General features: G+C 45.3%; 1 protein-coding gene across 7 annotated transcripts in view; it reads left to right on the top strand.

Moving 5' to 3' along the window:
• Positions 1-264: 264 nt before the first annotated feature.
• Positions 265-17,659, top strand: part of LOC113080114 (butyrophilin subfamily 3 member A2-like) — a 60,519-nt gene continuing 43,124 nt past the window's right edge. For 5 of the 7 annotated variants that reach the window (XM_026252635.1, XM_026252578.1, XM_026252478.1 and 2 more), the window contains exon 1: positions 266-596. In XM_026252635.1, the coding sequence (XP_026108420.1) occupies positions 482-596 (115 nt within the window). In that variant the 5' untranslated portion in view covers positions 266-481. Of the gene's footprint in view, positions 597-17,659 lie in introns of all 7 variants that reach the window. The other 2 variants (XR_003281894.1, XM_026252514.1) reach the window with 2 other exon arrangements.

Below are 17,659 nucleotides of genomic sequence, written 5' to 3'. Positions count from 1 at the left end.
CAGTATCTGTAAATGTTAAGCTGCAAAAGTTGGTTGAAATATGAATCCTGCATTTTCTGCACATTTCTGTGGGAATGAATAAAAAGTTTTTGAACGTGAGAATATTCAGAAGAAAAGTTATAACCATAAAAACAGGTTAACAAGCTGCTAAGTTGTTACAGTTGACAGTTATGCTATTTATGAAGTAGCAGCCTACTTCATTACACACCCACAAAAAAAAAAGCAAAAAAAAAAAAAAAAAAATTCCCATTGAACCAATCAGTTTAATGTGAGTAAGCTTCCACTGGTTGGACGTGAGTCTACGGAGTGCCATGTAAGGAATGTACTAGTGGCTGTTACTTTCGCTGTCGAGCACATATGTGCGAGTGAAAGTGTGCTGCTGAAAAAAGATCTCTGACAAGCCTGGTATAATGTAGACATCAGCTCATTCTGAAACTGAAGCTTCACGGTCAAGTTTATGAAGACATAAGGACCTATTGTTATGCGAACAGACTGTTTGAAAAGCACCAGGATGACGTTTGCCCATGGAATTCGATCTGTTCGTTTCACAGGATTTTCAGTTGCGTTTATGCTGTTATCGACATGCTCGTGCAGCGGTGAGTATAGATATATTCATCTTTAATTCTGCAATGTTTGTAAATGATATATTATTTTCCATATTTTTAAGTAGAAAGCCACTATAAAATAACCTTGAAACCTTGTAAATAAATACATATAAATGTACAGAGAGAGAGAGAGATAGAGAGAGAGAGAGTTGATGATATGAGTCTACGGAGGTCTACTTTAGTAAGCCTAAAATTCATAATCAACGATCTCAAATGTAGCCTATGTGTATGTATAGATAGACAGACAGATAGATAAATAGAATTAAAAGTAGGACCTGTTATGTTTCATTATTGTAGGCCATTTGGATTGTTGAGCCTATTCCTAAAAATAAAATTCATAATCAGCTAAATCAAATGTATAGACAGAAACACACACACACACACACACACAGTATATGTACGCCTATACAGAAAATGTATTTACTTATTTATTATATATATATATATATATATATATATATATATATATATATATATATATATATATATTTTAACAAATGATAACTAACAAATGAGAGGTTTTGACAGATTTGGCTCACTTCTAGGTTACAAATATTTATCTAAAATGTAGTCTGGACACACAGACACAAAGTAGTCTATCAAAAAGTACCATCTTTTGGCCATGGGAGTTATTGTTCTGACTGTTGTGTATGAATGTGGTAGCTGTGCAATTACTTTAGCTTCCTAGTGCATTTTCTGTGCGAGTGTGTGGGTCAGTCAGTAAAAGTGTGCTGATGAACAAATGACAGGTATAATATAAACATCAGATCAATCTGAAACTGAAGCTTCACGGTTACTTTTTAACACATGGACCTATTGAAATGCAAACAGAAAAAATGAAAAGCTGGGATGACTTGTCAAAGACATCCATTGCATGTTCACATTATAGGGAAACACCTGAAAAAACGCACAGACACAAAAAAGATTTCCGTGTGAATGGCTGCCTTTTCACATTTTAAGTTAACATTCAACATGCAAAAATTTTTATCATTACATTATGGAAAATAATGAACTTTTATCACAATTTGCAAATTTTTTGAGAAGGACCTGTAATATATTATTGCATTATTATTTCAGTCAACCCTATTAAACCCTTTGTTACCCCAAAGTACATATAAAAGCCTGATCAGTGGCATAAAAGTAATCAATGCAGCTTAATCCTTTCCTACTCATTATCGCTTGAACTTCCCCTTTGATTAATGTGACACTCTGCCCGCTGTGAATGACGCTGTTGTCATTAAGGGCTGTAAGAAGTGATTAAAGTGATTCAGCATTTTGACACAAGGACACATTAAACTCTACAAAGAGGTTCAATAAAGGATGTATTGATCTCGTGAATTAGTGAGTTTTACTATACCAATTCTTTTTAACTGGCTGTTTAAGTTTATATGGGAATATTACATGACACACTGATCCTTTAAAGGGGTCATATGATGCTGCTAAAAAAAACATTATTTTGAGTATTTAGTGTAATGAAATGTGTTTATGCAGTTTAAGGTTCAAAAAACATTATTTTCCACACACTGTACAGTATTGTTTCTCCTCTATGTCCCGCCTTCTGAAACGCATTGATTTTTATAAGGCTTATCGTTCTGAAAAAAAAGAGGTGTGCTGTGATTGGCCAGCTATCCAGTGCGTTGTGATTGGCCGAATACGTCAAGCATGTGGCGCAAATGTTATGCCCCTTAACATATTGTGATGCCCTGTCCGGCCGGAGCATCAAAACATAAACATTAACACTAGGAATGTCCCGATACCACTTTTTACTTCCGATACCGATGTCAATCTGATATTTTTATTTAATTCTTGAACTAATACTACTAATAATAAAATAAATGGAAGCACTTTGCTCAATTAGCCACCTGAAATCATAAAAATATTTGTCATTATTTTATCTTTGTTATTAAAAGAAAAAAATAGAACAAAGATACACATTTCAAATACACATAATACACAAACAAAAATAAACAGTGTTTTGCAGGTACAATTGTATTTAGCAGTAATACATTTCACATTTTCATTCTCTTAACCCTCAGATGGTCTTCGGGGTCTTTTTGACCCCAAATGACTTTTGCTCAAATAAAAAAAAAAAATGTTCCCTTTGTCCAAATGGTATGAAACCTTCTACGGCTCTCAACACTTTCTAGATCTACAAAAAAAAAAAAAAAATGAATTCGAATGATATCTGTTTTTATGTTAGCTTGACAAAATTTGTGACACTCGTGGTGAGACACCGCAATCAAAATAAGACTAAATTCATCATCAAAATCAGAAACAACGGAGAACAAATCGACAGAAATGGCACAAATAAAGTGGCACACTTCCACCAATGCAAAAAACATCCACAATGATAAATTATATTGCTCACAACACGCGTACACACACACACACACATATAGAGGAATACATTTTTGAGACTATAAAAACTGTTCTCTTATCATTTGTCAAATAAAATCATCCAAAATGCAGAACCAACTCAAATATAAAGTGGTGACACTGACACCGACAGTGTGTACACACACACACACACACACTTGTGAGGTTATAAAACAACTGCTCTCTTATAATTATTTAAAAAATATCATGCAAAATTCAGAACCACCAAAGAGGGAGAGAGAGTGAGAGAGAGATGACAGGATGGGACAAAACAATTTAGCACGCACAAACACACACAAACCTGCTCCAACCCCGTCTACAGAAGTCATGCGGTTTACCATGCTTACTGCCTGCAAAGCGTTGTAATGTAACATTATTGAAAAACTGTTTTTTTTTTTTCAGTAAAAAAAAATTCTAAACTTTGACAAAAAATATTTTATTTTTGTTATAATTGTGATTTTATAATATTTAGATAGGAATCCAACTGAATCCAACTTGTGAAAAGATATCTTTCAGGTAGTCAAATAGCAAATAGCATATAGTGGAGCTCTATAGCCATCTAGTGGTTAAAGTGATTTTTTTTTATTTTTTTTTAACTGCATTTTCCAAAAAATGGGTATAAATGTTACATTAAATCATTTAAAATTATCCATGTTATCCCCATGAATGAAAGTTAGAAATCTGGGTCTTTTATAAAGTGAATTTTACATCAAATGCTGTTTTTTTTTTTTTTTTTTTTTGTAAAAAGCCTATTTAAATAAATATTTATTTATTTATTTATAGAAATTTTAAATATATCATAAATCCTCCAAAAACTGCACAAGTGTTGAGTAAAAACATTAAAAGACCCCAAAAAAACACGAGTGTGGACAGGAAACGAAGACCATCAGAGGGTTAAACTCATTCTTCCCTTACTTTCTATCTTACTGTAACTTGTGTGAATTCATGCGTTTATGTGTTAGATTAGTGTATATGTTTTAATTTATCTAATAAAGTCTTATTCATATTGAAAAGACAAGTATCTTGTGTTTTGTGCTTACAAGTTAATTAGTAGTTAAGTCTTAAACAAGTTAGTCTTAAAACCCAAAACCCACCTCTGCACACCAGCCTCCAGCTACTGGATCATCCCTAAAAAAGAAAATAAACAGGGAGCCGTGGCTCCTGACCAAACATCAAGAAAAGTGGGGACTCGCAAGTACTCTAATGAGGAGTGATTTTATATGAAAACAGCACTTGAGAAAGACACACAGGCCAATCTCCTTTCTGAGAACCTGGCAGTGAGTGCACAAGGTCATGTAACTTCCTAATAAACCATAGTGCGAGACTTTTCAATACAGTACAAAAAGAAAAGCTGGTAAATGAGAGCTGCTTCAAAGTTTCATCCCTGATCTGAATGGATGCGGCTTGGGACATCGATCCGACAGAACGATTCAGACACCAAAACCTGCACCACAGTGTCCGCCTGCATGGTGGAGCAAGAGAGAGACTCTTGTTCTTGTCATAGCATAACTATTTGGTGTTTTAAACTGCGCAGGTGCATGTGAGAGAGCCTATGGAATCACCAATAATTAAAAATATATACTTTTAAACATACTGATAAACTAACGTTAAATATGACAATACTGTATTTAAAACAGCTAGTTCATATATAGTCGGATGCAATTGTCATATCGCGCGTCCTGTGACAAATTTGCCGCATCTGCACAAGGAAGTTATCAGTCTTAATGTTCTGCAAAATCAGTCAATGGTAAAAATCAATAGTAGATTTACTTTAAAGTCCAGCAGCTTAACACTAATATTGGACATAAATGAACATGTTAAATATAAAATATTCAAAACAGGTAATTTCATTTATTTGGAGTAAAGCTGAATTGAACTTATGCATCAGCCATATAGTGTTCCGGACCGCGAGCCTGATGATGAGCCTGACGCACCGCCTCAGTAATCTAAGCATCTTCATTTGCGCGTGCGAAATGCGGTGTTAAAGTGAAATAGCTGGGCAGTTTAATAGCCGAATTATATTAGGTCGCCTAATAAAAATAAAATAGTTATTATTATTATTATTATTATAATTTAATACATTAATAGGAGAATGAGCCTAAAATCGCCGATTACTCTGACTATTGTTGAAACACGATAATATCATCTATTGGCACAACGCTACTGAGAAGGCTCCAAAATTGTACAATCAATAGCTAAAATTTCATTCAACCGGGAAACTACTGTAATTTGAAGGAAGGCCCTTGGCATGCTTGCATCTTTCACCATCTGACACCATTGCGCAGTCTCAAATAATATATCCCGCCAATAACACCATTGTCACAAAAGTTCTTTGGTCTGTCCCACACCCTGGTGTCCGTGCTGCTGGTGTAACTGCCTCAGAACTTCGTCCCTCATTATTATTGCCATTAAAACCTAAAAAATGTATTCACCTCCATCTGGACGATATACTTGGTGGTTCTTGACTCCCTCCTTCTCCACCAAAACAGTTCCACTGCCAAAGTATTGTAACCACAGGTTTAGGCTAGGGCTGTGATGGTGAGAAAAGTTCCCCACTGGTTAATCGACGTGTGACAACACCGATAATACAAGTATCACCATGAGGGTGAGGGCGTTCCCTCTTTACCTCACTTTCCTTCACTTTTAAATAGCTTGTAAAAACGGCGTGCATGGTCAAATTAGCGGCAATTCAATTGCTTGAATACAACAACAAAATACATCAAACTCACTTTAGCCTTTATAACATTTATTAAGAAAATTTATAAAAATACACCATGCAATAGGGCAGGCTATACATAATATAAAATAACAATTAACTTACATAAAATTTAAATAGGTAGCTTGGAGGCACGGCATACACCTTGATGTCAAATAAAATAAATAAGTATGTTAAGTGATTAAAATCTATTTAATTACAAGATGTGGTGATTAATTAATCTCACAAAAAGTTTATAGAAATTACTCTGAATAGATAATGTAAAGTCAATGTTGTGCAAAGCATCAAACAGAAAGTAGATTACAAAAAGTAGGTTCAGCAAGAAATATTTTGTTTGATCAAATGTATTATATACTCTTTTGGACCATTTGAGTAAAGGATGACAGACTTGTCATTTTTGGTTGGGTGAATTTTTACTTTAATCAATTTTCTTAATTTTATTATTATTACTAAGAAAATATTAAATTATTTCTTCAATCAATCACCTTTATTTATATAGTGCTTTAAACAAAATACATTGCGTCAAAGCACTGAACAACATTCATTTGGAAAACAGTGTCTCAATAATGCAAAATGATAGTTAAAGGCAGTTCATCATTGAATTCAGTGATGTCATCTCTGTTCAGTGGAAATAGTGTTTGTTTTTACTTGCAATCAAGTCAATGATATCGCTGTAGATGAAGTGACCCCAACTAAGCAAGCCAGAGGCAACAGCGGCAAGGAACCGAAACTCCATCGGTGACAGAATGGAGAAAAAAACCTTGGGAGAAACCAGGCTCAGTTGGGGGGTCAGTTCTCCTCTGACCAGACGAAAACCAGTAGTTCAATTCCAGGCTGCAGCAAAGTCAGATTGTGCAGAAGAATCATCTGTTTCCTGTGGTCTTGTCCCGGTGGTCGTCTGAGACAAGGTCTTTACAGGGGATCTGTATCTGGGGCTCTAGTTGTCCTGGTCTCCGCTGTCTTTCAGGGCAGTAGAGGTCCTTTCTAGGTGCTGATCCACCATCTGGTCTGGATACGTACTGGATCCGGGTGACTGAAGTGACCCTTTGATCTGGACACAGACTGGATTTCGTGGCCACGGTGACCTCGGAACAAGAGAGAAACAGACAAATATTAGCGTAGATGCCATTCTTCTAATGATGTAGAAAGTACGGTGTTATGTGAAGTGTTTCCGGTTCCGGTTAACCTAATTAATGCAGCCTAAAAATCCTTTAATGGATTTGGATATTAAAAGCATATTAGTATGTTATGTGTATGCCAGGTTAAAGAGATGGGTCTTTAATCTAGATTTCAACTGCAAGAGTGTGTCTGCCTCCCGAACAATATTAGGTAGGTTATTCCAGAGTTTAGGCGCCAAATAGGAAAAGGATCTGCCGCCCGCAGTTGATTTTGATATTCTAGGTATTATCAAATTGCCTGAGTTTTGAGAACGTAGCGGACGTAGAGGAGTATAATGTAAAACACACTTCTTTAATAAAACGATACTCTAAATAATAAACTAAAACTTCCAGTATGTGGTGGTAAATGTCTTAATGATTAAGTCGAGTCATTTGTTCACTAGTTTGATTTGTTTAAATGGCTAATTCATTTAGGAGTGAAGTAAAGGGTTCTTTATGAATTGTTCATTGAATCATTAGGCTTGTTCGACTTGAAGTGGATCATCACCATCAGACGTACATCAAAGTACCTCAATATCTTTGAGAGCAGACGACTCTGTGCTTTTGAATCGCTCTCGCGGTACTTTAATGTCATACACTGATAGGTCTGTGCAGCCCCACTTCAAAGTCAATGTGCCAATGGCCAATGGTTCAACAAGGTAAATGGTTCACCAAATTCGTTCAAAACGTGGATTAAAAAAGAAATGCCGCTATGGGTTGCTCAGGGATGAACAGTTCTGATTTGTCTTTATATTTTGTTAGCAAAATATTGAATAACACAATATTAACTTCTTAATGAACTGTTGTATAAGTATCACATTTGCACTCATGTGATATTGCATTTAGCCTACAGCTTGTGTGATATTTCTTAACTATGTGATGTAAATATGAGACAAAATTTCTTGATATCTTGAATTTTAGGGATATTATCTAGGGTCCATCATGCAGTAAGTTGTTGCCCTGCCTCATATTAGTCATCAATCGACTCCCTCTCCTCACTGAAGAAATGAAATCCGGTCTGTGATATGATTGTTCCCTTTCAGTCGGTCACTCTCGACGCCACGTCGAGGACCGACGAATATGGGATATCGCTTCGATAGACCAATCTACTTTGAGTGTAACTAAACGAGCCAATGCACATTGGCATGCAATTATTGCATCCAGCTGCCGCTGATCACTGCGTGAGTATAAGAGAGCAGCAGGTGCAATGCATACCAGCTTTTCGCTTCAAAGCCGAGCGACAGTATCGTTCTGCTTACCTTGAACTGTGTCTACGGTGAACTGCGAGTTCAGCACGCTCTGGGAAGCTTCCTGTGTTGGCGGGACGGCGCTACAGCGGCGGTCGTTCCAGTATCGAGTGGGTTGCACACTTCAGGCTGCACTATCCCCTGTCGTGTGGCAAGCGGCCATCTCCCCTGTGCGCCTCAGCACTGAAAGAGCAATTCCTAAAAGAGCAAATTTTCTCTAAAAGAGCTTCACGGGTGCGTCTTTTTAAAGACGACGGATCGTCCTTTTAAGGATGCCGTTTCACCCGTGCGTTTCTGGGTGCGGTCGTTACCTGGCACCGGGTGATGGTCACGATCGCTGCCTCACGTGTCTGGGCGTCAAGCACGCTGAGGTGGCTTTCGTGGATGCGTCATGTTCCTGTTGCGGGAAGATGACCATCTCGGAGCTGCGAACCAGGCTCCGCTACCTTCAGGGGGGCGGAGTCCTGCTGCCTCTGCCGCGATCTGGGGCTCGTTCTGGCGGACAGACGAGGTCCACTTCCGGTAGTGGCTCGGGCGGTTTGAGGGTCACAGTGGTGGCAAACCCCGCAGGGAACCAACCCTCTGGGGACCACCTCTCCTCTTGCACCTCCGATCCAGTGGAGCAACCCACGGAACGCGCTGGGCCCTCTACAAGGCGCGTACCAGTGGTATCCAGTGGGCCTCCCCCCGACCGGATGTCGATCTCAGCATCGGAGGGAGAGCTGTCGGACGAAGATTCGGCTGCGCTGCCGCCCTCTGGGACGGTGGCAAGGCCTGAGTCGGACCCCGAAATGTCAGCTATGCTTTCCCGGGCCGCCGAGAGGGTAGGGCTCAAGTGGAATCCTCCACCGCGTCCCGAGCCCTCGCGGCCTGGACGATTGGTTTCTCGGGTTGGCGCGCGCTGGTTCTCAGCGCCCCACTCCAGTGCCTTTCTTTCCGGAAGTGCATGACGAGCTCACCAGGTCGTGGAAGGCACCTTTTACTGCCAGAAACCGGCCAGTGGGCTCCTCCTCCCTCACCACCCTCTATGGCGGTGCAGCGAAGGGGTATTCGGGAATCCCGTCGGTGGAGCGGGCGGTAGCGATGGGTCGTGCGATGTCCACGCTTGTGGTCCAGGAGCGCCATCTCTGGCTGTGTCTGGCAGACATGAGGGACACCGACAAGGTCCGGTTCCTCAATGCCCCCGTGTCCCAGACCGGCCTATTCGGCGACGCGGTCGAGAGCTTCGCCCAGCAGTTCTCGGCTGCCCGGAAGCAGACTGAGGCGATACGACACATCCTGCCCCGGCGGGCACCTGCTGCCTCCTCCCGTCCGCCGGCCGCAGTGCCCCAGCCTGCACGTCGCCGAGGGCGGCCCCCTGCGTCTGCCCCCGCTCCTGCGCAGCATCAGCAGCAGCCTCCAGCAAAGCAGCGCCGTGGAGCCGGGCGTGGGCGGGCAGCCCCGCCTGTCCAGGCCCCTGCCAAACCTGGCGGTAAACGGAAGAGCAAGCGGCCCTGAGACAGGCGACCCAGAGATGGAGGGATCTGCTCTTCGGGAGATGGTGAACGCACCACTCCCTCCCCCGGAGGAGGGCCGGGTGGAGAATCTTTTGTTTCATTTTTTCCCGCCGTTGGCCTCGCGGCCGACGGTACCCAAATACTCGATAAAAGAGCAATTTCCCTTATCTCTGGGTCACAGGGGGGCACGGAGAGTTGCGGACGGCCAAGCTCCGGACCCTACTCATCCTCCTCCTTCGCCAGATGGCAGCAGCGGGCGGTTCGAGAGCGTCAACAAAGGCCCTACTCACGCACCCTCTGCCAACCCGTGGAACCAGGTGAGCCCTGCACCCCACACTTGCACCACACTCCGGCCTGCTCACAAGCCGCCCGAGTTGGGTCCCTGTGTTCCACCTCGCTGCCCCACTGCGGGTACGGCTGTGGTTCCGCTGGTCCCGCTTGTACGGTTTTTAAGCGCCTGGTCAGCGCTACCCAGCCCGTCTCGCTGGCTTCTGCGGACCATCAGCCTCGGCTATGCGATTCAGTTCGCCCGGCGTCCCCCCAAGTTCCGCGGTATCCGCTTCACTGCAGTGAAAGCGTCCGATGCCCCTGTCTTGCGGGAAGAGATCGCAGTCCTACTGGCGAAGGACGCGATAGAGCCGGTCCCTCCAGCCGATATGAGGACCGGGTTTTACAGCCCCTACTTCATTGTACCCAAGAAAGGCGGTGGGTTACGGCCGATCTTGGATCTGCGAGTTTTGAATCGGGCTCTCCATCGGCTACCGTTCAAAATGTTGACACAGAAACGCATTTTCGGGTGCGTCCGTCCCCAAGATTGGTTTGCAGCGATCGACCTGAAGGACGCGTACTTTCATGTGTCCATCCTTCCGCGCCACAGACCTTTTCTGCGGTTTGCGTTCGAAGGACGGGCATATCAGTACAAGGTCCTGCCCTTCGGGCTGTCCCTGTCTCCCCGTGTCTTTACGAAGATCACGGAGGCAGCTCTCGTTCCCCTCAGAGAGCAAGGTGTTCGCATACTCAACTACTTAGACGATTGGCTGATACTAGCACAGTCTCGGGATCAGTTGTGCGAGCACAGGGATGTGGTGCTCCGGCACCTGAGCCTGCTGGGCCTTCGGGTCAACTGGGAGAAGAGCAAACTCTCGCCGAGGCAGAGGATCTCTTTTCTTGGTATGGAGTTGGATTCGGTCGAACAGACAGCACGCCTCACAGAGGAACGTGCGCGGTCGGTGCTAGCCTGCTTGAATACGATCAAAGGCAGGACAGCGGTCCCACTGAAATTCTTTCAGAGGCTCCTGGGGCATATGGCGGCCGCGGCAGCACTTACACCGCTCGGCCTATTACATATGAGACCGCTCCAGCACTGGCTTTATGGCCGAGTCCCGAGGTGGGCGTGGAAGCGTGGCAGTCACCGGGTCCAAGTTACACCGGCCTGTCTCCAAACCCTCACCCCGTGGTCAGATCTTGCATTTCTCCGGGCAGGGGTGCCCCTAGAGCAGATCTCCAGGCATGCTGTGGTTTACACGGATGCCTCCACCACCGGCTGGGGGGCCACGTACAACGGGCATGCAGTCTCAGGGGTTTGGACGGGCCCACAGCTGCAGTGGCACATCAATTGCCTAGAGTTGCTAGCAGTACACCTTGCCTTGAACCGTCTCAAAGGTCTCCTACGAGGCAAGCATGTGCTGATCCAAACGGACAATACTGCGACCGTTGCGTACATCAACCGACAAGGTGGTCTGCGCTCCCGTCGCATGTCGCAACTCGCTCGCCACCTCCTCCTTTGGAGTCAGAAGGTTCTGAGGTCACTTCGTGCCGTTCACATTCCAGGCCTGCTCAATCGTACAGCCGACGAGCTGTCTCGAGCAATGCTCCCGGGAGAATGGCGACTCCATCCCCTGACGGTCCAGCTGATTTGGAGACGGTTCGGAGCCGCTCAGGTAGACCTGTTTGCTTCTCCAGAGACCTCTCACTGCCAGTTGTTTTACTCCCTGACCGAGGGTACTCTCGGCTCGGACGCACTGGCACACAGCTGGCCGCGGGACCTACGCAAGTATGCGTTTCCCCCAGTGAGCCTTCTCGCACAGACACTGTGCAAAGTCCGGGAGGACGAGGAGCAAGTCTTGCTAGTAGCGCCATATTGGCCTACCCGGACCTGGTTCCCCGAACTAGTGCTCCTCTCGACAGCCCCTCCTTGGCCGGTTCCTCTGAGGAGGGATTTACTGACTCAGAGACGGGGCACCATTTGGCACCCGCGTCCAGACCTTTGGAAACTCCATGTTTGGTCCCTGGACTGGACGCGGAGGTTCTAGGTGACCTACCCCAAGAGGTAGTGAACACCATCACTTCGGCAAGAGCACCGTCTACGAGACACGCCTATGCCTTGAAGTGGAACCTGTTCGTTGAGTGGTGTTCTTCTCGCCGAGAAGACCCCCGAAGATGCCCAATTGCGGTCGTGCTATCCTTTCTGCAGCAAGGGTTGGAGCGAAGGCTGTCTCCCTCCACCCTCAAAGTCCAGGTTGCCGCTATTGCTGCGTACCATGACCTCTTGAATGGGAAGTCCTTGGGTAAGCATGACCTCATCATCAGGTTCCTTAGAGGGGCCAGGAGGTTAAATCCATCCCGGCCCCCCTGTATACCCTCTTGGGACCTGTCTCTAGTGCTTAAATCACTACAACAGGGCCCATTCGAGCCTTTGCATTCAGTTGAGCTAAAGTTTCTTTCATTGAAAACTCTGCTCCTGCTTGCACTGGCCTCCATCAAGAGGGTAGGGGACCTGCATGCATTTTCGGTAGACGATTCGTGCCTAGAGTTCGGGCCGGCTGACTCCCAGGTAATCCTGAGGCCCCGGCCTGGCTATGTGCCCAAGGTTCCCACTACATCCTTCAAAGACCAAGTGGTGAACCTGCAAGCGCTGCCCCTGGAGGAGGCAGACCCAGCCCTGACTGTGCTTTGTCCCGTCCGAGCATTAAGGTGCTACGTAGACCGGACACGAAGCTTCAGGACCTCAGACCAGCTCTTTGTCTGTTATGGAGGTCGGCAGAAGGGGAGTGCCGTCTCTAAGCAGAGGATGGCCCACTGGATTGTGGATGCCATAACCCTGGCTTATCAGGCTCAGGGTGTGCCCTGCCCGTTCAGGTTACGAGCTCACTCAACTAGAAGTGTTGCATCCTCCTGGGCGCTGGCTCGTGGCGCCTCGCTGACAGATATTTGTAGAGCTGCGCGTTGGGCGACCCCTAACACGTTCGCTAGGTTCTATAGCCTTCGTGTAGAGCCGGTATCCTCCTGTGTTCTCACCTCAAACGGGTAGTGGCACTGAGAGGCCCCGGTTAGTGTCGGCTTGCTTAAACTACTCCAGAGTGTCCGTACTGTAGACCCTGTTGGGATCCTCCATCACCCTAAGCAGCTGGACGCGGCGGAACGTCCGGCGCCAGACCTTCATGATGAATCCGTGAGAACCATGGAAGGGCGGGTTCCATATTGAGACCTAAGCGGTACTCGTATGTGTATAGTCCACGGTATAGCCTTAGAGCCCGTGTTTCCCCGGCAGACTTCTGCCTTCCCAAGAGGGTTTTAATCACCTAAAATTTCTCCGTATACTCCTAAACGGATGCTATATGTGTATTTGCCTCCGAGACCTCCTTCGGGAAGGATGGGGCTTCCGCAGCGTCCCGGCTCCAAGCGGACCGGGTACGTTTTCCCAGTGTTATCCGTGGCGTCGAGAGTGACCGACTGAAAGGGAACGTCTCGGTTACGTATGGTAACCCTCGTTCCCTGAAGGAGGGAACGGAGACGCCACGTCCCGTCGCCATGGTTGCTGTACCGCCGCTGAGCTGCCGGGTTCCCGGCTCGGCTCCTCAGCGAAAAACTGGTATGCATTGCACCTGCTGCTCTCTTATACTCACGCAGTGATCAGCGGCAGCTGGATGCAATAATTGCATGCCAATGTGCATTGGCTCGTTTAGTTACACTCAAAGTAGATTGGTCTATCGAAGCGATATCCCATATTCGTCGGTCCTCGACGTGGCGTCTCCGTTCCCTCCTTCAGGGAACGAGGGTTACCATACGTAACCGAGACGTTGTTCGGCACACTTCATTGAGCAGCCACGTTCTGTTTTAAAATTGTAGTGTCTGTTCTTTAACTGAACTAAATTATATTTATTACTATAAATAAATCTAAACAATGGTGGGGGTTGGTGCCACAGTGACATAACCACTGTTGCGGCTTAACACCGGTATCACCATCTATCGCAGCAAGCCTAGTTTGGGCAACTGACTACGCTCCTCCCATGTTTGCCTGTCATCACCAAAACCTTAGGAGTTGTGCAATATGAGGATTGGTCTCATGAACACCAACCCCAACCCCGTATATCTTTTCCAGACAAATCCTGGGCCTGGGCTACTTGAGCTATCCGCTCTGGGATAGCCAACTCTGGCGTCAGCCATTGGACAACCTCCCTTGAAGGTAGAGTTTGTCTAAACAAGGCATCCAGATTCCGAACGCTACAACCTGACACATACCTAATCTCAAAATCAAAGTCAGCCAACTGAGCTGTCCATCATTGGTCAGTGACACCCAACTTGGCTGTACCTATATGGTTGAGGGGGTTGTTATCATGTATTTATGCCCATCTCTGGCTGAACCTATATGGCTGAGGGGGTTGTTATTGGAAAACAATACATCAGTCTACAAAAGAAAACAAACCTCACTCACACCGGTTACGGAAGGAGACTCACACAGATGATTGGAGTACAAACTTTTTGCATATTAACAGCAAAGTTGCACATGGTAATGGCAATACACACTGGAAGAAACATAGGAGGTAAGAACAACAGGCAGAAAGTTTTGAAGTTTCAGCCCTTCAAAGTTCTGCTGTCGTCTTGCTTCTGCGCACTGCCTGCTGAAGCTGATGGTGAGCCGTGTCCCAGACCCTCTCGCTCTCTCTGAACCAGTAATTGATTGATGGGACATCAGACTGTTCCCCAGACCAGGTAATTGAGTATGCACTGGAAGGGAGTGAGACCAGTGGATGGCCGGTGAAGTGAGTTCTGTGCTTATTTTGCCCAGCCTAGGAACTGGATCCAAGAGTTCTGGTGGCCATACTGGGGATGGCATCATCACAAGAGGCTTATGGTCACACTTAGGAGGGAGAACAAGGCCTTCCATACCCTGGAAATGAACTGTGGACCACGGTCTGAAACAATGTCTTCTGGGATTCTGTAATATCTGAAGATATTGTTAAACATGATCTCAGCGGTTTCCATCTCTGGGGTAGACCTTTGAGGGGGAGAAGACAGCAGGATCAATGATCAATCAATGACTACTAGAACACATGTGTTACCATACGTGGCAGGCAGATTTGTGATGAAGCAAACTCCTAGGTGTGACCAATGGTGGTTGGGAATGCGCAGTGAAATAAGTTTACCAGATGGTAGGTGGTGTGGTCTCTTGGCAAATGGCACAGTCGGAACAGCCCTGGACAAACCTTTTCACATCCTTGGCCATAATGGGCCACCAGAAGCGATCTTTAGGCAGCAAGATGGTGCTGTTGGCCCCTGGGTGGCCAGTGACCAGAGAAGTCTCAGTGGAGTGAATCAGGAGTGCGTTCTGCTCTGGTGACATATTGCAATCATTATGGACAGCCTGGTGGAGTGTTCCTTGGGGCATTGGAAGAGGTGGCTGGATTAGGGTTCCATTGGATGGGCCTTACAATGATTTCCTGGGAGAGAATGGATTCTGGGACTGTGGACTAATGGACTGACCTCTTCAGGAGCATGAAGATGAGAGAGAACCCCTGTTTTCACATTTTTGGGGCCTGGAAGATAGGAAACAGTAAAATTGAATCTAGTCAAAAATAGGATTAAGTCTCTTGGTGTCTCGCAGATATTGCAGGTTTTTATGGTCATTGAGGACACTGAATGGATGTTGTGTCCCCTACAACAAATGCACCCATTCCTCCAGGGCTAACTTAATAGCAAGGATTTCACTGTTGCCTATATCATAATTTCTCTCTGCCAGGCGGCACATGGATGGAGTTTGACTGGAGTCCCCTGCTGTTGGGAAAACACGGCTCTTAATTTCCACAATAAAGGGCCTGTTGGGGTCTGGATGGATGAGGAGAGGTGCAGAAATGAAAACTTTCTTGAGGACTTCAAAGGCTTTAGTGGCCGCTGGTGACCTGGACCGAGATTTAGGCTTTGAAACTTAACAGACTAGTGAGTGGACTGGTTATGGAGCTGTATTTGTAGATGAATCGTTTATTAAAGTTTGAAAATCCTAGGAAGTGCTGGAGTTCCTTTATGGTGGTTGGAACTGGCCAGTTATCGATGATACATCCAAGGAACAGCACAAAGGACTGATGGAAGGAACATTTCTCAGCTTTGAGGAACAGATGGAATTCTCTCAGGCATTTTAGGACCTCTGCAATGTGGTGGGCGATGTTCGGCCATCCTCTGGGAGTAGTTTAGAATCTCAACAATGTAGATTAGGATGGACCTGTGTAGATGCTCCTGGAGTACCTCATGCATGAAATCCTGAAATACAGAGGGGTAAACACACCTTTCCATATGGCATGAAGAAATACTCATTGTGTCCAGTAGCGATCACAAATGCGGTCTTCCATTTGCCCCCCTCACGTATCCAGATGAATTTGTACATTCTGTGGAGGTCTAACTTGGTTAGTGGGCTCAACAGAGATGTTCCAATGCTGCTGGGACAAGGGGACATGGATAGCGAAATTTGACTGTACTCTTATATTTAGTGCTCAGTAATCAATACAAGGCCTCAAAACTCCATCTTTCTTGGCCAAAAAGAAAAAGCTTGATGCAACAGGGGATGTATAAAGATGGATATAGCCTTAATGTAAAGCTTCCTCTATATATTCCTCCATGGATTTCTGTTCTGGGAGTGATAACGGCTAACTATTTCCTTGGGGCACTGTCTCACCCAGAATCAGATCTATTGCTTTCTTTGGCCAAAATACATCGCTGAAGGGGGCGTAACAGATTGGAATGTTGACTGAGTGTTTTTGATGTCTTAATGGACGTAGAATTGAGTGTGATAATTTCAGAGGGAGGAGGTGATGACTGCCACACTTCAGGACCTCACCAGTTCTCCAGGAGATGATGGGATAGTGTTGCACTTTGGATCACATCGGTGAAATCTTCCAGAACTAGGAGATGTAGTGTTTTTTCATGTAATTGTACCACTTGTACATGAAGAGAACCCACACTGTGACACATAAGTCTTAGGCTGAGGGGTATTCCGGTCACCGATTGGATGGTAGGTAATTTTTTTCGAGAGATTAAGCTTGCGTAGATTCCTTGAGATGAAGTTCCCAGCTGACCCAGAGTCGAAGAGGGCATGTACTGGAAAGGAGATACCGGAGGCATTTAGTTTTACAACAGAGGTGAGGGGCTGCATATTAATCATCAATGGTTTGATGACACTCACCATAGGTCGTGGTGGACGAATTAAGCATGCTGAGATTACATGCCCCACAGCTCCACACTACAGACATAAGCTCTGGATCAGCCATCTCTGCCACTCCCACAAGGAGAGTTGAGTGCCGTTTACTAGCATGGGTTCGTGACATGGTTCTGGATGGCTGATGGTGTCTGGCCAGTGAAGGAGTGGAGTGTATGGTGAGGGTTGATGTTCTCCAATGCAAGACTGCATACAAGTAGCACATCAGATAGACAGCTGTATAAATCATTCCAAGCCACAGGAGTCATTTTAGGCTGCGAGCTCAAGCTGCACTCTTGGCTCTAGTCCCTGCCGGTAAGTGGTGAGAAGTGCGCACTCATTCCAGCCGCAAGTTTTTAACTTGAGGGCATAAATGTTTTTGGACAGAGAACCTTGACAGAGGTGATATAACTGTTCAAAGACAGAGGTATATCCTGCCGGTCTACCAAAGACTTCTCGGAAAGGTGCAATACAATTATTAAGAGATTGAGATACAGTACTTGCTTGGGACCAGATGGGCTTTGCTCACTGGAGTTTTCGCCTCATCAGCAGGGATATGATATGGCACAATCTTGGCTTTATCCGTTGAATAAAGAT

The sequence above is a fragment of the Carassius auratus genome, chromosome 1 (assembly GCF_003368295.1).
Source record: "Carassius auratus strain Wakin chromosome 1, ASM336829v1, whole genome shotgun sequence".
In the NCBI taxonomy this organism is placed as follows: domain Eukaryota; kingdom Metazoa; phylum Chordata; class Actinopteri; order Cypriniformes; family Cyprinidae; genus Carassius; species Carassius auratus.
This window is presented reverse-complemented; position numbering and strand designations above follow the sequence as displayed.